This window comes from Aethalodelphis obliquidens, unplaced genomic scaffold, assembly GCF_003676395.1.
Source record: "Aethalodelphis obliquidens isolate GAN/ISIS:26980383/991018 unplaced genomic scaffold, ASM367639v1 scaffold8, whole genome shotgun sequence".
NCBI lineage: Eukaryota > Metazoa > Chordata > Mammalia > Artiodactyla > Delphinidae > Aethalodelphis > Aethalodelphis obliquidens.
In genome coordinates this window covers 45713315-45734857 of record NW_020837952.1, presented here as the reverse complement: position 1 = coordinate 45734857, position 21543 = coordinate 45713315, and the positions used below count along the sequence as shown (strand labels likewise).

The following is a 21543-nucleotide window of genomic DNA, read 5'->3' as shown; positions in this document are numbered from 1 at the left end:
ATGTTTGTGAAATGTAAGATAGGAACAAAACTGGCTTCTCTGCAAGCCTGGGCCTGGACTTCTCTGCTTTCCTCAGATCGTGGAACATTTTGGGAATCTTTTGAGTGTCTGATCCACAAACACACATAATTACACACCACACAGAGGATTCACAGGCTTCTTATCAAAACTCATCTATGGGCTACAGGATTTCTAAGGACCTGTTCAGTGCTAAAGTTCTACTAAGTTTCTGCCCTCAGGTTATGTTGATCTCTTGGTCCGTGTTTTTTATTAACTTATGGGTTTCTTGGGACCAGACCAAGTGTTTTACATCTTCTCAAGCTCCTTCAGCCTCGGTGAAGTGCTCAGTACACAAAGGATGCTAATAAGTAACAGCCAGGGAGGGTGGGGAGACCCCTCAACACAGAAGTACCAGCCAACCCTGGGGATACCCAATTGGCTTCCCAATTAGTGAATGAGGTCATTTTCCCTCTGATGTTTTCCAGAAATAGATCTGTGAAGAAGGCGTGCACTGAAATGACCTAGTGAGGCAACGGGAAGGAAGTCACTAGAAAGGGAATCATTAAAAATCCAACTTCTTCTTTAAAGGGAAATGGAAACGGGGACCTGGAGGACGGTTATAATTGCCAAGCCAGCAGTGGCCCCTGCTTTCCTCCCCCTGCTCCCAATATGGATTTCCTGCCTGCGGGGCACCATTTGATTTAAAGCTATGGGAGCCTCACAGACATTCTCATGAGAAGGGCTCGGCAAAGAAATAGAACAGCGTTTGCCCTCTTCCTGCCACTTCTGCATGGGAGCAGTTGGATTAATTAACCCTGTTTCCTCAGCAGGATTGATCCCGACACTTGCTCAAGAAACTTTGATGCTTATGTGTAGCCTGACTGACAAATAACAAATTATGATTTTCCTGTTTGCAAAATTGAATGTCCTCTAGTTTATATAACCACCTGGTTCTATAAGCGATCCTCAGTGGCATATTTCCCTTTCACTCTCCTTTGCCATGAGTTTTGAATGCTCTGTGAAAAGGTGTTTTGATGATGTGGTCCTGAGGGTGTGCCCAAAACCCACCCCACCTGTTTGGCTTCTCTGCATTAGCCTGGGAGGTTATAAAGGGTGAGGGCATAGAAAAGATAGATTTGGGTCCTTGGGAAGTCGGTCTTCTAGAACTAAGTTTTACAACTGAGCAGATTGGCTTGAATACCCACCTGACAATTTTGAAAGCCTAAAAATAAATTGAACCTGGTACTTAGAAAAGGCAGCTTTCAATATCAGAGGACATCCCTGTGTTTCTAGTTTTCCATTTGGCCGGGGAATTTATTAAGGCTCTAATTTCCCTCCCTGTGACCTGGCTTCTTGTATTCAGGTGCTAGCTGCAAGTCAGAACGACACGGACTGTGCAAATAAAAAAGGCAGGGAAGGAAAAAAGGTCAACATGTGTTTTTCGTTTCAGTGTAGTTTCTTACTTTGGAGGGTTATGATTTTTTTTTCCTTTTTGCAATAAAACTGGTTCTGCTACTAGACTGACATACAGTTACCTTTATTAGGCAATTATCAAAAGAGATAGGAAGTCTTTCTGGAGTTTTTCAAGTGTAAGGGGTCCTTCCCAGGATGCCTGTCCTCACTGGCCCTTTCCTCCTGGCCAGTACTCCACCACTTAGCCATATATTATATCCAAATGTTGGATGTCTATATCACACAGAGGCCAGAGACATGGGCATCATCTGAGAACTTGGAATTGCAAATTATCAGGCACCATCTCAGACTTACTAATACAGAAACTGAGGGCGGGACCCAATGATGTTTTAACCAGCCCTCTGGGTGGCACTGATACAGGCTCAGGTTTGAGAAGCACTGATGCTTATCATTGTGTAACCACCCACTGCATGACGTGTGAGTCACCTTGGGCCCCGGCTGCCTCAGGAGCTCCCACAGGTTTGTGAACCTGAAGTTTGTCTTTTCATGGGGGTTAGGAGGCAGGTATGTGGGTGGAGAAGTTTTACCATTTGAAATCAAAGGAACTTCCAGATTTGTGAGTCACTTAAGCTCTCAGTTTTCTCATCTATAAAATGAGGCTAATTCCATCTGTCTCACAGGGTTGTCGAAATGGCTGAAGGACAGAATGTGTGTGAAAGTAATGTGGAAATGGCCAGGTGCTGTCTGCAGTGAGCTCTGGAGTTAGTTCTATGGATCAATAACACCAACATGCATTGTGAACTGCAGTCTCCTGGCTGGGGAAGGGATTGCATGTCTTCTGTCCTCATCTGTATTCTGAACCCTGAGTCCAAGTACATAGTGGCCATTCACTGACTCTTTGCTGAAATCTTGGAACTAAGTATTCACTCGTGCTGTTGTCACAAGTACCCTGTGAGGTGGATACTATTCACACCCCCACTTTTGGATGAGACCCGAGAGGTTAAGCAACTTACCCACAGGCACAAAATTAGAAGTGGAGCCAGCGTCTGAACTCAGGCAAATTGGCTCCGGAGCCTTTGTTTTCACTAGTTCGCTGTACAGCCTCACAATTAATTCATTAATGGTGATGCTGAGGACGGTGATATGAGGTGACATTTCATGAATGCTTGTTCTATGTCACTCACTGTCCCAATCTCTCTATGTGCCTTAACTCACCACAACCCCACAGAGGGAACTGTTAGGTAACCACACTGCTAGCATCGTTCAGCTTTAACAAGAAAGGAAACAGAGACACAGACATGGACGCTGATTTGGGGTTTCTTCTTTCCAATGTAAAATTTTCTTCATACTGTGCCTCTCTGTGTACTGTTGGTGCACTTGACATCAATCCACTAATCAGTGATCATTTATAAACTGCCTGATAAGTGCCCAGTGCTGTGCTTCTAGACACAGAAATATGAGATACCATTTCCACCCTTAAAATGCTTCAAATCAAGGTGGGGAAATGGACTGGTCCTCATAAAACAGAAAAAAAAAAAAGCCTAATATATAGATTAAGTGTTAGTTTGTGATGCACAAAATAATCATTTTGCACCTTCAGAGAGGCTAGTGGGAATGAAATCCTCAGACAAGAATTCTCACAGGAGCCTGAAGGAAGAAACTCCCTTGCTGGACTCAAGACTCCAATCGCTCTGGGCAATAGTCATTGAAACGTTGATTTCAGCATCGCCACACTATGGTTTCCTATAAGGTTGTCATAGGAACCAGGGGCATGGAGGGCATGATGACCTGTTATCCGATTTTTGTCTGTTTTGTTCACACCTCGTCCTCAGTACTGAGAGCAGTATCTAGAATATAGTAGGTGCTCAATGAACATTTGTGATTGAATGATTATAAGCAGGGAAGGAATAACGTGGTCAAAGAGGGGCAGATGTGGCCAAATTTGGGGTTAGATGGGGAGGTAGGTTGTCAGGGATATTACTCCCTGAAAGAAGGCTGAGAGACCCCAGGCTGGGCAAGAGGCAGGTATTCCAGGGAGGTCCTGAGTCCAGAAGGAGCACGAAAGCAGAGCCTCTGCTATTTAGAACACAAACTCCCCATCTCCCTACAGGAGGTGTGATGCTGTTGGCAGCTATGCTCCTGGGGATCCCCTCTCCCCACCCTGGAGAAGAAAACTTGTAGGTACTTGGTGATTTTGAAAATTGAGAACTAGGGTCTCTTGTCATCAATTTCATTTTTCCTGGTTTTTCTTCTACTTAGTAAACTTTTGGACACCAAGCCCAATTCTTGGTTACATCCCATGTTTCCTTCAGAGGAAACTGCACTAGTAATTGAAAACAGAAATTGGTTCTTTTCTCTAATTCATGGGATGCAGGTAAGATTCCTGTTTGTGCTCTACCTTGGCTCTCGCTTTTCTAATCCTGGGAGAAAATCTAGATATAATTCTCTGCTTTGGTCCTTATGAAAAATTGTAGACTTTCACCAAAATAGGATTGTCTGATAATATTATTTGACTCAGTAATTCCATTCCTGGGAATTTATTCTTACAAATGATCTAGAAGTAGAAAGTTATGTGCACAAAGACACTTATTGGTGCATTAGTTAAAATAATGATAAAGCTGGAACTAGACTAAGCGTCTAATAACAGGAAAATAGTTTAAAAAATAAATGGTGGCAAATCTACTCAATAAAAGATTCTTCAGCTTTAAAATTATAATTATAAAGATTATGGAGCAATATGGAAAATGCTCCCAATATAATGTTAAGTGAAAAAACACAAAAATACTACCTGAAATTCAGGCTGTGACTGTACCTGTGTCAAAATGATGATGCATCTGGGTGAGAACTAGAAAAAAATATAGAAAAATGATGATATTATAATGTGTTGGGGTAGCGAGATTATGGGTAAAATTTCATTTTTCAATTTCTGCTGAAGTTGTCATAATTTTGTGCAATTCAAAGGGATTGGAAACGAGATGGTCTGGCTGCACTACAGAGCTGACTGCCCCTTTTGAAAGTGGAAAGAATCACAGTGTACTGGGTGAGATGTGAACATCCAACACCAGCCATGCCTTAAGCTGCAGGACTGCCCAGACTTTTCTCTCGAGGGCAAAAGCCATGCATGACATTCCTTCTGGCAGTCTCTGGAATACCTAGGCTACAACTGTGTCTACTGCACGTGCTCAAAACCTGGGGTTGTTTGGCTGACTTAGATAACCTCCCCCATAGCCTTCATGGATTTTAGCATTATGTGACTTTAAGAATCCCAGTAGTGGTATCAACTTCAGAATTTTTCCTCACCTGAGAATTCTCCCACTTTCAAGGTGTCCCCAGTTGAAGTGAACTCTCTTGGCAACCTACTAGCTATATGATTTGGGTCAAGTTACTTAACCTTGCTAAACTTCAGTTTCCTCATATGTAAAATGGGTATAGTAATAATGCCTACTCCATGCAGTTGCTGTAAACGAGATGACATGAAAAGTAACATTTACCATACTAGCTTAATAGAAAGCACTCAACAAAGGGAAGCTATTGGTAATATATTATTGCAAAGGCACGCATTTGTTCTAAATGTCAAAGAAATTAGTTTAAACATAAAATGAACTGGAGAATGAAATGCCCCTTTTCAATCTCCAGAGAAACTTGCGTTTAATGGAAAAGCTTCAAACCTCATTTGATTACACCTTTAGGTCTTATTATAGTTCCTTCTTTCTCACTAGCTAATCAATATCCTCTAGGTTTGAGTCTTCTCAAACGTTCTTGAGGCATGAAGGTGTCATCTGCACTACTGTGTTTAAATCAACGTAAGGGAGCTTAACTAAGCATCAAACCAGGTAGTACAGTCTGCATAGTAACTCTGACACTTGAAGAAATGCATCATTTCAGGCCAGATAGAAGGCTCGGAGAAAGAGCCCCAGTTGGTGATGCCACAGATGACTAACCTGGACGGGGGAGATGAGAAGGTTGGAAAGCCAAGAGCCACAGCCAAGGATGAGAGAAGAATCTGGTTTGAAAGGAGAGTGTTAAGACATCAACAGCCTGGAAGGGGAAGTCCAGGGTGATTTGTGGCCTGTTGAGTACCAGGAAAAAAGATGTGGCCAAAGAAGGCCCAGATGTTCTGAAGAATGCAAGGAATTTATGACGGGTCATAGTCTGACTGCAGGAAATGCCTGCTGAGGGCAGATCTCGGTGGACCGTGGGAGCACTGGTTCGATGAGAAGATACGGAAAGACTACGATGTCGCGAGTACCTTTACCAGAGTACCGTCCTGAACCGGAAGCAAAGGAGGAGGAAGAGGACAAGAAGTTGCTTGAGGAGAAAAATAAATAAATTAGCAAGTCGTTAGACGTAGATTAAAATATTTCTAAACCAACAGCCCCCTTCTCCCTGTCACTCTTCTTTGTAAAAGTCATTGTCAGTGACTTGAACTGACAGCTCAGAAATGAGAATGTTTGTAGCTCTCTCCACATTCTCTTATCAGAACCCTTACTACGGGTTAAAAAGCTTCACTTCTCCTCCTATCCCTATTATACAGAAGCTGCTGCAAGACCTTGACAGTCATTTCCTCTCATCAACCTAAAGGTTTATACATGCAGTTTTCATATAAATATGCATCTAATTGACATAGTGGGGATTATGGAGACCATACCCATTAAGAGATCAATGGATTTTATATTCTCCTTTCTCGCAGGTGTGACAGGCTAGGTGTGGGGTTACAAGGAAGCAGGTACTTGCTGGAAGGCTGGAAAGAGAGAATGGAGGCTTCCCTGTTCAACAACTGCATCAGAAGAGAGCATTTAGCCCCTGAACCTGGGCCCTGACTTTCTACTAGAGTTAGGACAGAGCTAATTATGCCTAAGTATTAACATCAGCAGTGCCGTCATGCAGGCTTCCCAAACCCAGATCTGAGCCAAAGAGAGCAAACAGAAGGTAAGTGTTGAGGGAAATAAAATATCCCACAAGCAGTTATCCTGGCCCAGTGTCCCTGCACGAAGGAGCCTCCGCAGCTATAGGACACATCAGGCCTCACGTTGCTTGCTTCTAATGAGGTCAACTAATTCTGCAACCACGGACAGGTTTCGTGATAAATTGGAAAACGACTTCTGGGGCAACTGTCTCCAGTTCTCAGAAAGAAAATTCACAGAAGTGAGTGATTGGCTAAAAGGCCAAGAAACCATTGCCTCAGAGTGGGGTCCCAGAGCAGAGCAATGTGGTCATTCACAGTGTGTTTGAGTATGTGACAAAAAATAAAAATAAAGAAGAGTTTGATTTCTCCAGCCAACATCACAAGCTGAAAATATTTTCCTTTAGTAAAATAAATAAAGGAATCAGAGATTTTTCTTGATTGATAATAATATTTGCTAAAAGCATTTAATGAGGTTTGGAGATATAGACATGATATCAGTCCCAGATGAAATAAAGATGAGAACAGGATTTAGCTTGGAGACGAGCTGCAACCCAGCCACACCTCTCCTTATTCATACTTCACTTGCTCAATTCAGAAAAATAATATTTGGGGGTGGCTAAAACTAACAGGCTCGGTGATTTTTCCAGATTACTAAGAGACTTCTTAGCTGAACTTGAATTTGCTCTCAGGTCCAAAGCTTTATGAAATTCTAAAATTTAATAATTTGAGGAAAGCCCTAAAGTCTCTTGGTCATGTTTAAGCAATTAAATATTAAGGGGAAAGGGAGAAAATTATGTAGCAAAATTCTATAGAGAAAAAAGAGATAAAGGATGGTTAGACAAGTCCAGATTTTAGCTGAAAGTTCCTGAGACAATATAATCTCTGTCTAAATGAACCATTTAGCCTCAGTCGGCTTAATATTTTGAGGAACCATACTACCACTTGCTTGAGAACTCCTTGTACAGATTTAAAAATTTTCATAACCTTAACATTAGTTTATCTTACCAAAAAAAGGTGTAGCATTTGAAAAAAACATGTATATAATGGTCTTCTAATTTTGTCCTCTGGGCAGATGTTGGTTCCCAATGGTAGAGATGATGACCTGTCTGGAAGCCCATTCACATTATCAGAGATGGGTAACATGTAATTGTAGATGGAATTTTCTGGGGAAACTATGTACCAGTCCCCCAGGAAGAAGCTGACTATCACACAGAGGATTCAGATACCATTGACGACACTTAGGAAGCTAGTGAAATAAAATGTTGCCCACATTGAATACTAGGAAATTCAGCATTCTGGTCAACAATGTTAACAACCCTCCTGGGACTGGTCACTTATCTTCTGAAGATGTGGCTTTGCAAAGAGTAATGTTAAAAGACCATGCCCCCAGAATGGCCATCATCAAAAAATTTACAAACAATAAATGCTGGAGAGGGTGTGGAGAAAAGGGAACCCTCATACACTGTTGGTGGGAATGTAAATTGATACAGCCACTATGGAGAACAGTATGGAGGTTCCTTACAAAACTAAAAATAGAACTACCACATGACCCAGCAATCCCACTACTGGGCATACACCCTGAGAAAACCATAATTCAAAAAGAGTCATGTACCACAATGTTCATTGCAGCTCTATTTACAATAGCCAGGACATGGAAGCAACCTAAGTGTCCATCGAAAGATGAATGGATAAAGATGTGGCACATATATACAATGGAGTATTACTCAGCCATAAAAAGAAACGAAACTGAGTTATTTTTAGCGAGGTGGATGGACCTAGAGTCTGTCATACAGAGTGAAGTAAGTCGGAAATAGAAAAACAAATACCATATGCTAACACATATATATGGAATCTAAGAAAAAAAAAAGGTTCTGATGAATCTAGGGGCAGGACAGGAATAAAGACGCAGACGTAGAGAATGGACTTGAGGACATGGGGAGGGGGAAGGGTAAGCTGGGATGAAGTGAGAGAGTGGCATGGACTTATATATACTACCAAATGTAAAACAGATAGCTAGTGGGAAGCAGCTGCATAGCACAGGGAGACCAGCTCGGTGCTTTGTGACCACCTAGAGGGGTGGGATAGGGAAGGTGGGAGGGAGATGCAAGAAGGAGGAGATATGGGGATATATGTATATGTATAGCCGATTCACTTTGTTTTAAAGCAGAAACTAACACATCATTGTAAAGTAATTATACTCCAATAAAGATGTTAAAAAAAAAAAGTCACCAGAGGGGCTCAATAGTAAATTTGAACTGGAAGAAGAGGGAATCGGCAAACTTAAAGATAAATTGATAGTGATTATGCAATCCAAATAACACAAAGAAGGATGGAGAAGAAATGAACAGAGCTTCAGAGATGTATGGGGCATCCAATAAAAACGTTAAAAAAAAAAAAAAAAAAGACCATGCCCAGGAGTTTCTAGAAAGACCCTTCTCATCCTCATTCTCACTTCCGGGTGCCCACACAAATGAGGCCACTTCCTCATTCCTCAAAGCCTTTAGGATCCGTTTGCAAAATGAAGTTGGATTCTTTCTAGTATTTCAACAGCTCCAGCAAATGACTCTCTTATCTTTCTTATCCTCCTAATTCACACCTGTATCCTGCCTTGATCTGGCTTCTGCAGTCCTCACGAATGGTCTTGTCCCCTGCCTGTACTCAAACCCACCTCCATACTGGTCATTTTCCCTATTTTCCTCCATCAAACCCAATGCTGATCCCTGCTTTTCTTAAATTCAATCTGATGTATCAATCTTGTTTTCATATAAAATTAAATCTGACAAAGAGGAAAGACCTGGCTCTCTCATCAAACTTCTCTTCACTGTATTTTTCCCTATTGTTGGGGAAAAACACTGATGTGCCCTATATGCATTGTTGATTAGAAAGTGGGTCCCCTAGCCATTTAGATAATGCTTAGAGTCGCGTTGTTAGAAGGAGTGCTTGATGTTATCCAGTACTTTGTCTATGTGAGAAAACTGAATCTCAGAGAGTTTGGGTGACTTGTGAGTTTGCACAAAGGATCTGGGCTGGAATCCAATGTTGTTTTCAGTATACCATATTGCCTTCTTTTTTACTTCCTCTCTGCATATGGCACTGTGCTAGGTGCTATAGAAACACTCCCCAGGACCTTTCAATTCAGGAACAACGCTGTTGACACACCAGCATGAAAGGTACCTCACACACAACCCAACTGGCACTGACGTGCACACTCTGCAGTTATTTATACCATGTAGCGCTCTAACCCCCTTCTCCCTCCCTCCCTCCTCTCCTGTGTTCAACCTGTCGCTGACTCTGGCTGTTGCTTCTCTGCACTAATGCCAAGGGCTGTCTCTGCTGCTGTGGAGGCTGCCCTCCAACGCCTCACTCCCTGATGCAGGCCCGGATGCCTCTCCTTATGGGGCCTACACCTCCCGACACTCTCCCTTCAGACACGCCAGACGGCCCTGGCAGCTGTCACCCCTTCACCTGGATCCTGACCGTGTCACACCCACCCCTGGGAAAATCTCCAGATGCACCCTGAGCAAAACACAGAGGCCTGAGTGAGGAGACTGACGGGGAGCAGGGCCCCTGAGAACACAGGGCAGGTGCCAAGTTGCAAAGAAAAGAGAAATGATAGACTTTAGAGTGAAACTAAAAATAAAGAGAATGTGTTTTAATACCCCTTTGGCTGATTCATCTTTCTGTGGCACCAGAAAGAGGGGCGTTACCCCCTATTCATGAATGCCTTATGTTTTGCCTACAAGGCCTCTCTTCCCACATCTGAAAGAGTAAACTGACAGTAACAGTGTAAGTATAGGAGATAATGCTGGTGGCATGGCTACAATCTCCACATTGGAGCCGGACTCATCTTACAATTTCCGTCACAGCCTTTCTCAAAAAAATGAGATAACTCAGGTCCATATGTGCGATTCCTCAACATCCCTTCTTATTCTCTCTTGTTTTGTCTGTCTTCATCTCATTCAGGCATGGGTCCAAGATGGAGTAGTGATTAGTGGGCCTGGTGACATTGTATACTTGGTGGCTGTTTATTTCCAAAGCATGGTTGGCAGGAAAGGGAGCCTTAGATTTCAGTCATTCCAGAGAAGGAACTAAACTCTAATTCTTAGCCTACCATGAACTCTGCATAATATGAGCTTGTGCCCTAAAGTGCATCAGTGAACAAAAAGAATGTCAATGGCTGTCAATAACAGGAGACAAGCAGATATAGAGGAAGAAGAGAAAAGAAAGAGGAGAGAAATACGTATGCTGGTGGAAAGTGATTGGGGAACCACCCTGACCATGTATTTTGCCCACATCCCTCCCATGCCTTGCAGCATTGTTTTGAAATAAGTGAATAGATACTAATGCTGAAAAGCCAATTATTTTAGCCAGTGGATTATTTGGGAGAAATCAAAGGTAACAAGAGTTCAAGATAAGCCCATATCACTTGTGTGACTTAATTGGAGGATCTGTTCTCATAGAGTTCCTATTCCAGATTAAAAATATTTAGGACAGTCTATACAACATAAAGTTTGGATATTCTTTCAAAGGAACACATATTCATTATTTTCATAGAGAACAGTCCTCCTTTATCTAGAAAGGCCATCTTTTCAACCAAACTTTGGAAAGGATGCATTTTTAAGAGGAAGAGAAGAAAAGGAGGAGACCTGCCCAGCTAGCCTTGCTGGCCAGCTAACTCCATAACAATTATAAGAGCTAACATATATTTAGAGTTTATTGCATACCAGACATTGTGCAAAACACTTTATATGCATTCTCACTTAACCTTCACAACAGTCTTGGGAGATACTCTTATGTCCATTTTACATAACAGGATCTGAGTCTTAGAAGAGTTGGTGCCTTGCCCAAGGTGAATAGTGAATAAGTGGCAGAATCCAGACCTGTCTGACTCCAAAACATGTGCTTTTAGCCACTCCACACATTGCCTCCTTCACTGGTATGACAGATGTCACAGGCAGATCATACTCAAACCCTGCAGTATGTTCTAACTAATCGAAACTATATAACTGGAAAATGGTAGCTAACTTATATAGCAGGCTCAACTGAAATAATTCAAACATAAAAATGACCTCCTGGCATTTGATTATCTTTTACCTTAGACGTTGATAAACCAAACCATTCCCTCAGGACAACATTTCTGTCCAGCAAAGCATTTCTCTTGCCAAAGTATAATTTTGTTGGCTACATCTATCTCCTCCAAGGCCTGGAATCAAACCTAAACTAGTAAATTGTGCTGACCTGGCAAGACGCTCGCCCTCCAGGGCATTGTATCAGGCTAAAGTAATACATCACGTTGCTTCCCACTCTGTCGGCCCATTTCTCCAAAGAGCCCTAAAACGGTAATGTTTCTCCTCTGAATCTCTAGTTTTCTTGCTCATAAGCCTTGCGCTTTAGCTCCCTGGCCTTTGGGACAGAGGCAGACCGAATAGCACTAGTTTCACACCTGCCCTTGAGTTGGGGCTTCCAAAAAAAAAAATGACATATTTGAAGAAAGGGGCAGCCCCACAGAGCACTGCTTCATTCCTTTTAGGCCCAGAGATACACAAACATTGACTTGATTGGGTAACAGGAAGACTTTGGTCTTTGGGTGATGGGGATTTAGAAGCTGAGAAAGAGTTGCCGAGTGATGGGGGTGGCGGCAGGTCAAACAGAGCCGCGATTCCTAGAAAAGATGACCTCGTTCAACTGAGAAGTAGTGGGACCAGCAGACACTGGAAATTAAAAATTAACACAGGCTGAAGTGAAACTGATGACTGAATTTGATAGGTTTTCAAGAAAAGTTTATGACATGCCGTTCATAGAAGAGAGGACATTTTCTGTGTTCACTTTTATAAATGCCAAAGGCCAGTCCTACTTGGAAAGATCTTCTGCAGAAAAGCAGAAATGTGCAGAGTCCACTAGCAACATATAAGGCAGGCAATAGGCATATATTTTCGAAAAAGTTCTTCACAAACAATCCTATTTTTAAAATGTTTTGACAATAGTTTTGATACTGACAGTCAAGCACTTCATTCCCCGATATGTGTTCGAGTATGTGTGTGTACATACTCTCGTTATTCTAAATGCATAGTGATGTGGATGGTCTTACAGTAGTGAAGGCATCTTTCCATATCTTTACTAAGCACATGAACACATATATCTCAATATTTGTTTTAATGCAAGTTGATTTCCATAGAAATTTTTAAAGGTAAAATATCGATTCATCAAAAGGCTTTAAGTTAATGCAAATCCTATGAATCCAGGAAATATCAACCATTCAATGTATTACATTTGGGGTCTAGGTAATGGTCCTATCACAATTTTCCTTATATTAGGAATTCATGATAGGAGTCCAGTTTTCCACATAAAGCCATAAATAGGGAAAGTGAGAAGTGATTCTCACTAAAATGGACACAAATTTAAGATTACTCACATTCTATTCAACTTTCCTACTAGTATCCCATGCAAAATTATGTCAACTGAATGCATTTTTATTAGATAAGGTGGTCCATGGAGCACTGCTGCCTAAGAAACTAACCATTCTGAGTTATTCTAAATTGTCAACAGGTCTGGAAGTTATGGACAGATAGCTGGTGTAGGAAACCTAACTGGCTTCTACAGATATTAACTATGGTATTTGATTGTGTGATCAATCTTAAGTTAATCAAAGTTAAATGCAACTTCGTTTTTTATTAGTTAATAATCCATTTGCATTTTCTACCAGACACATAATTGTGTATTTTCTAGAAATAGCCCTGGAAATACAACTAGAACTGTCTTACTTCTTTTTCCCTGCTTTCAAAACACGATCAACTTTAGAACCTCCCCCGTTAGCAATTTCTAGAGAACTTTTAGCCCTTGGAACACAAAGAGTAACAAGTGTATATCTTCAGAACTGGATATTTCCCTATTTGGAAAATGTTTTGCATTTTTTATTATTTAAATACTGATTCTTCAAATCAATGTCTCCTGTTTCCAACAATAGAGTTAAAATAATTAAAGGGAAGCTTTCTCAATAAGCAAGAGGGGAAGTTTCAAAGGAGATTAAAGTTGAGTACAATGTCCCCACTGTATCCCCAGAAATCTATAAAGAAACACAAGCTTATGTGGCACCAATAAAGGTAGTACATATTTACCAATGATGAATGACCAGAGCTCTTTGCTCTAGAAGTGATGACCCCAGTTAAATCTCATTATTATGCCTTTTCCTTCAGAGATGGAGGGAAGCAAGTTGCTTGCATCCATGACAAAATGTGAGACTCAGCTAATTGGCATGGTTTTAATGATGCCAAAAGTCTGCCCCAAACCCTTATAACTAGCAAGTTTGCCTTGAAGATTATTGAATTACTCCACTGACATGCATTATTTAAAGGGAAGTGCTATTATTATAGAAGCCAGCTGTTTAATCATTGGAATTCTGTCTGTTGGCCAACTTTCAAGATACAGCCGTACAACTTTCAAGATACCGTGATGACACTTTATGTCTGCTCATAGAGGACTCAAGGCCTAGGTTAGGTGGTAGCCAACTTGTCTGCTAAGCAATCTTTGGTTTGCATGCTCTGGAGCAAACCTACTGAAAAATAAATACACAAATATATAAATTTCCAATGTCAAGACTTTGTCAGCAAGGAAAATTCTGTGAAATTATACCCATGCCTAACAGTTCACCCTAACAGTTGAGTGAGTATATGGACACTTCATAATTGGTATGACAGAACTCTGGGACTATACCTAGTTGTAGAAAGGACTATCCCAGTCACCTGTCTTTTGTCATAGAATTGAGTACAGAAAAATGTTTTGAGCATCTTGGGGAACTCAAGTGATAAACAGAAAACAAATTTTAACCTTCTAAGTGAGAAAATATTTGGTTTTCTTTCTTGAAGACAGTGTAAAAGTGGTTTCCAACCATAGTGAATATTTGGTTGGCCTAGGTGAGTTTTCTTCTTCATTTCTTTACTTATTGCAGATTATTTGGAATAGAAAGGACCATAGCAGTCAGACACTGTGTTCAATACGGGAATATGCTCTTAGGATCTCTGACAGGTGTTCATATAGCCTTTACTTAACTGCTTCCAGCAATGGGAAGTTCATTACATTTAAAAGAAGTCAGTCCCATCTTTAACACTCTTAAGTTCAAATTGTTAGAAATTTTTGCTTATATTAGTCCAACATTTGTTTCTCTTTCACCTACCAACTCCGATTCTGCCCACTGGAGCATAATTACCTAGTGCTTAATGAGGAGTTTTTAAAGGCAAGGATGGAACAGTTCACTCCATCTCATTTAAAAATTACTCATAATGACAATAGCTGCAATTCTGAGGTCATTAAAAATTCCTATTTTTCTCAAAATTGATACTGTAGCAAATTATTTTACTGTTTTCCTGGTAAACCACATTGCATCATGCTCCTAGTTTTAGCCCATAGCAAGAAATATCTTTATTTTGGTTCTTGAAAAATAAGAAATATGAGGCATTTGAAGATAAAGGGAAAAACTTTGACCTTCAACTCTGGCCTCTCAATTGTTGAGAAATGATTTTTTTTGTTGTTAAATATCTTTATGTAGAACCAGAAGTCAAGTCTATAATACACTTCAAAGGGTCAATTAAACTTTAAAAGGCAAGGTAAATACTTGTTATGTTCATATATTTTCAATGAAGTACAATTAGTCCATTGTAGACATCATGAATAGACAAAGAAAAACATCTTTCTAGGATTGTGGTGGTTAGAAATAACCGGTAGTTACATTTTTGACAAAATCCAAGTCTGTAATATTTTGACAACATTAAAAAAAACAGATATAGACATAAGGTAAACTTTCTTTTTAGAGCATTATGGAAGAGTCCTAAATTTCTCTGTTCCTAAAGTCATTGATCTATGGACTAAAAAAAGCACAGCTATTTTATAGACTGAACCATGGCAAACTCTGAGCTCATCTAAGAGGTGACAAAGCAGATGCCTGGTGTGTGCTATTATTGTTTGCTGTGCTGATGATTACTTTCTATCTCTCAAGAGGAAATAGTCCTGTGGTGAGTTTCATGGCTGTTGACAGTCACCAAGAAGGGAATATGTATACATACAATGTTTGATGCTGTTCTGAGATGAAGGTTAGTGTCCTTCTCCAGTGGCAAGCAAGAAGCTCCAGAACCTATGGAGTCTCAGAAGGAAGATAACTTTAGAGATGCTTGAAACAGAGGTGCTAAATAGGTCCCGGAATCACAGAGCCTATCCCTCTCCATCTTCAACCCATAAGGATGAAATTAGTTGTTTCTAAGTTAGCCGAGTGTGAAGGTTTCTGGAACTACTCCTGCCACATTACCTCCAAACATCAAATTACTATTCCAAATTCAACAAATGAATCGCAATCATGTCCCATCAAGAAATGCATCGTTTTGGCAAAGAGCAATCATTACCTGCGGTGGATGACAGGGACACTTACCTCAAAGTAGGCTGAGTCACCTTCCCCTCTCTCCCCACCCCAAGAGAAAACCAAAGTGTATCAGCCACTCTCCACTGGCTGACCCCTTCAGCCTCTTGAAATAGCCACTTAGCAAAAAGTATGCAGAAGTCCTTTGTGGATTACAAAGAGCCATGTAAGCCTATTTGTGTCTTTATTCTAATTTATAGTTCCAGGAAAAGATTATAAAAACAAAACAAAAAACAAAAAATATTGTTTACATTGCCCAAGGGACCAGATAAGTCCTGGCTTGCCAGGGCCCAGCTGGCGAGCAGAAGCAGAGAGTCTTCTGCACTGGTTGATCCTCCAATGGCAAGTGAAAGCACCGTTGAGGCTCCAACTGAGACCAGCTGCCCGGTCCCTTCCAAATCCCTCAACCATGAGGAACCCACAGGGTTCGCCCTGAACGAAAGCAGCACACCCCACCCAAAGAGACCACAATTGAACCCTTGCTAAGTTTCTACCCCTAGCTGCCCGAAGAAGGACAATAAACCTGCCTTACAGGGAGGAAGCATCCCCAGGTTCCTGTGCCAAGCATCAGGAAAACATTTGGATTCTTAGAGGATGCCATGAACAGCTGGCCCCTCGAGCCGCAAGGCAGCCAAACTAGTTTGGTAGCAGGCCATGACCATGGGTCTGATCTCCCCCAACTAGAGAGTTCAAAATATACATGGAGATTTTGACTTTCAAAACTCCATCCTAAAGTACAGTATCATTATTATGTGAACGTAAGACTTTTTATTTAACATATAATGCTGTCTTCTGTGTCAGGAATTAAAATTGAACATATGTCACATTGATTAATTGGATCCTTCTGGCTCAATAGTTCACAAATTTTCTTCCATGAAGCTTGGACATCAGTGGAGAAGACTCAGGCCCTCCACCTCCCAAGGGAGGTAAGGGAGACAGAGAAAGCCAAGATCCAGTCCCCTGCCCTTGCCCAAGCCACAGCAGTTTCACTTTTGTCTGTTTTATATATGGGTATATAAGCAAGATTTGGTGTAACGAAAGTTCTACTATGACAAAAAGTTTACAAAGAATTCAAGTACGTTTTAAGTTCCATGTAAACTTGTTTTGCCTCCTTTTTACTTCTAGAGCCAAGAAAAGTGTGTCCAAATCAAAACAAAACAAAATAGAATCAAACTAAAACCTACTTGCCAAGTAACGAGGCCTCATTGATTTGCAAATATCAAAAGAAATTTGATTCCTGGTGTTCCCTCTGGGCAATCAGAATGAAAAATGGACATTTAGTTCATTCTGTCTCAGTCTAGTGGTTATTCTATAAGAAAACAGAAATGATGGTTCTGGCCTCTCTAGGGTGATAGGAGAAGGGCCCTATCACATTGGTATTGTCATCAGTTCCAAGTTCCAAAGCTTCTGGATGCAGTCAATAGAGAGCCTGTCTCTTCACAGACCCTATATGATCCTGGAAAGCGATGTTCTGAGGAAACAAACCAACATTTATTTAGGACCTGCTAGGTGTCAGGTGATATGCTAAGTACTTTTCATACAGTATGTCATATAATCCTCAAGCAATCAGTACAAGGAAAATCTTATTAACCCCACTTTACAAATGGGTAAACTGAGGCCCAGGAATGACTTAAATGACTTGTCCAGAGTCACACAACAGGTCTCCCAGGCTCTATGAGGCACTTGGGCTTTGCCAGGAGTAGACCCGAGTTTGAATCCTGGCTCCACCACTGCATGAATGACCCTGAGTGAGTCATTCCCAACTCTGAGTTTCGGTTTCCAAGTCTCGGTTTCTGCATCAGTTAAGTGAGGAGAACTTTCCAGACTTAAAACCCCTTTAATTCTCAGTCTGATGTTATAACAGAAGCAGTTAAGCCAAAGAGCAAACATCTGAGCCATCCTGCAAACAAAAACCATGCAGATTTGCTAACAAGATTAAGAAAACATAAAACATGCTCTTTTAATTAATATTCCTAGCAGCCTCCCAATTAAGTCAACATATAAGGAAAGGTGAGGATTGGGTATAGACAAGATCCTTGACTACAGGTGGCTAAGAACTTGAGGAGAATTAACACAAATAAATGCACGATGAGTGAGGTATTGCCAACGAGTGTGCCACCAACTCCAGGAGACATACTGGAGTCCAGAAAGATCTAGGGGGTCAGGAATTGTTGGAGGAGCTTCAAGAAGAGGTTGACTCACAAAAGTGTGGGTTGATGAGGTGTGGGGAGAGGAGAGTCTTCAGGGGCTGGGTGGAACTGTGGAGATAGCATATTATCCCACTCTAAAGCCAGGCCTCTCTGCGTTTGATTGGAACAGACAAGCCCACGGGGTATGGCTCGAGCAGTCGGAGGGCGCCTCAGACAGGAATCGTGGATGAATGCTGCTTCCGGAGCTGTGATCTGAGGAGGCTGGAGATGTACTGCGCGCCTCTCAAGCCTGCCAAGTCAGCCCGCTCTGTCCGTGCCCAGCGCCACACCGACATGCCCAAGGCTCAGAAGGTAAGCCAACCTGGGGGGGGATGGCCACCCCTGCAAGATCTGTATCCTATCCATGTGGGTGAGCCAAACAGTAACTAGGTCCCGTAGTCTCCTGGCTCACAGGTCAAAAAAGCTCCATTCTCAACTGAGAGGTCCATCCCTTACATTATTCCACATTGTAAACTCTCCCTTCCACTGCTCTGGACCATCTGATCATCAGAAGACGGTGGAGAAGAGTGATTAAACTTGGGCTTTGGTATCAGACAAAACTGACATCCTAGGTTCGCCAATCACCAGTGGAGAGCCCTTGGCGAAATAATGTAACTTCTCAAGCCCTAGTTTCATCAGTAAAGTTGGGATAACGGTACTATCTACCTCATCAGGTCGTTAATGTGCATGCAATGCTTTTCACATGCCTGCACAAAGTAACTGTTGGACAAGTGTTAACTTCTGTCATAACTGCATGAATAAAGTATGTGACCTTTCAAGTCCTGGTATTCTGCAAAGGTGCAAAGAAAAAAAAAACACTCTAAAATGGGAACTAATAGAAATTCACATCCAGTGGCAAACATAAAAGAAAATAAAAACAAAATAGAAAGAACATAAAAACAAATAGAAACTTCTGTTTGGCTCTAAGAACACCAAAAAATTTCTAATGATCAAAATCTGCAGGTGTCTCTTACTAAGAGCTAGACTTTAAACAAGCCTTAGAGGTACTATCTATGCCATCAAAAGTACATAAATCATCTGATGCACATTGATAACTTAATACATTTTTGTTGAATGAGTGAATGAACAAGTGAACAAATGAATATACGTGACTACATTTTAGTGATTTAAGTAGAAAGAATGAGAACTAAAGAGAAGGTGAAGAAAATGAGGAAGGATGAATAAGGAAAGTAAAAAGCTCTCAGGTCTCCTTGGGGACTCTGTTGACAAAAAAAGAAAACAACTTGAGGTTTTAATCTTTGGAGTCAAAACTTTGGTATCAGACAGAAGGCACAAGATGAGAGACCTGGAAGTACATAATAACACCTTTGCTGCTTCCTGGTCCTAATTTGCAGCTGAGGCTGGAACAGGGGGCTTAGCAGAGATGCGACCCCAGGGAGCCACCTTGAGTGATGCAAAGGGACTAGGCACAACCTGGTTCACAGAGAACACAGTAGCCAGAGGATGAGTCAGGAACAAGTGCCACAGAAATAACGTTTAGGTGAATGTGGCTGGAAGGTGTGCTTGAGGGGATGAAGGCAGGTTAATTCTTTCTCTTTCCAGGTGACACAGTGCCTCTCAGTTTCTAGTTGGGGAGGGGGTGGGTGGTGTCAGAGATGAGTCTCAAAGTTCTGGAATATCAGGTCTAGTGACTGAGGTCCAGACACCTCTCCAGCACCAATGATGTCTTCTGCATCTATGGAGCCCAGGCATTCTGGGCTGACTCAAAGGCTCTGTCTCCCGGGACACCAAGGGGACCACCTGTTCTCAATGCAATTATTTTTGTGATGTTTACAGTATCAGCCCCCATCCACCAACAAGAAAAAGAAGTCTCAGAGGAGAAGGAAAGGTGGGCCAAAGAAACATCCAGGAGGGGAACAGAAGGAGGGGACGGAAGCAAGTCAGCAAGCAGATGAAAGGAAAGAAGAAAGAGCAGAGGAGGGAGACTGGAGCTAGAAACTGAACACAGGCAAGAAAGGAAAACGGAGGAGAGAAGGACTAAGACAGAGGCAAGGAGGATGAGAGAAAAGCAGACAGCGAGAAGCAAGTGGGAGATGCTATAGAGGAAATGAAGAAAAGTAGGCCCGCTGGAGCTAGAGAGCTCATGTGACAGAAGGAGGAGAAACGGAGAAATGTGGAGAAACTAATAAACGTGGAGAAATGGAAAAGGAAAATGTCATGCCCAAGAAAGTGCAAAGACAGACAGTGGCAAGAATGAAAAAACAAAAATTATGAAAGAGGCAAATAAAACAATTCCCCTCCCCACCAAAAAAACAAGTAAAATAATTAAAATAAAAATCAAGGCTTTTATATGCATTTTAAAATTTTGTGTGAATTTTACAAGAATTTCCATGTCAATATATATCCAGAGTTAAATATTAGCCCCAAATTCTCAGCAAGAGTGAATTGTGTCATAAAAGTTCCCAGATTTCCTTTGCTACAGTGTCATTGGAGGCTGCATTTCTTAGTCAAGCTCGGGCCAAAGGGCACCCAGTATTTGCCTAAAGGCCCATGGCGCCTGAGAGCTTACCTATGAGAGGAGGTCACTGAACTTTTCTGTGTGCACTTTGGAATCAGACATAAAAGATGTATTAGTGTGATAGGGCTGCCATAATAAAGTGCCACAGACATTTTCACACATTTCTGGAGGCTGGAAGTCCAAGATCAAGGTGTTGTCAGGGTCAGTTCCTCCAGGGACCTGGGAGGGAAGGATCTGTTTCAAGTCTCTTTCCTTGGTTTGGAATTGGCCTTCTTTTCTCTGTGTTTGCACATCATCTTCCCTCTATACAAATCTCTGTACCCAGATTTCCTCTTCTCATAAGGACACCAGTTATATTGGAGTAGGACCCATCATAATGACCTTATTTTCACTTAAATATCTGTGTAAAGACCCTATCTCCAAATACAATCACATTCTGAGGTACTGGGGGTTAGGACTTCAACATATGAATTTGGTGGGGGACACAATTCAGCCCCAAACCAAAGACTTCTGATGTTTGACTACTGCCTTGTGATTCCATCACCTATAAAATTCTCTCCCTCCCCCCACCCTCTCTCTCATGCATGCACACACACACACACACACACAAATCTAGATTTTTAGACTTGAAGTCCTATGAGTTTCTGCTCCATGGAAATACTAGGGCCATGTTATGTTAGAGCTGCAAAAATCATTTGCTTCAATCCCTTCATTTTGAAGATAAGGATACTGAGATCCAGAAATGAGTAAAGACAGGCTTGGGTTCTAAGCCACCCTCCTCTGGCCAACAGAGAACAACATACAATCAACAGGGACTAAGAAAGAATTCCAAAAGGAAAAGATAGGGTGGAAATGGCCACATGAAGTCTGCTACTAATTTAATATTTTCCATCAGAAGGAAGGGGATGAAAGAGAGTAAGAGCAGTAGATTTTCCTGAGGGTAAAGAAAAGTCAAGTAGAATCACAGAATTTGAGTCTTAGAGATTTTCTCCTTCAGCTTCCTTGATTTAAACAGTAGGGTTAGGGTCTTCATAGATAATAAAGCAAAAAGCCTCAAGATCATGCAAATTGTGAATTATAAGAGGTGAGAGAGGGTACAAGAGAGAAGTGCTCAGCCAAGCAAACGATGACACTTGGAGTAAGAGGATGACAA

General features: G+C 41.4%; 1 protein-coding gene across 3 annotated transcripts in view; it reads left to right on the top strand.

Annotated features, from left to right (window-relative positions):
* IGF1 (insulin like growth factor 1) overlaps positions 1-21543 on the top strand; it is a 75677-nt gene that overhangs the window by 36228 nt on the left and 17906 nt on the right. For 2 of the 3 annotated variants that reach the window (XM_027107361.1, XM_027107362.1), the window contains exon 3: positions 18042-18223. In XM_027107361.1, the coding sequence (XP_026963162.1) occupies positions 18042-18223 (182 nt within the window). Of the gene's footprint in view, positions 1-18041; positions 18224-19708; positions 20180-21543 lie in introns of those variants that run through there. The other variant, XM_027107359.1, reaches the window with a different exon arrangement.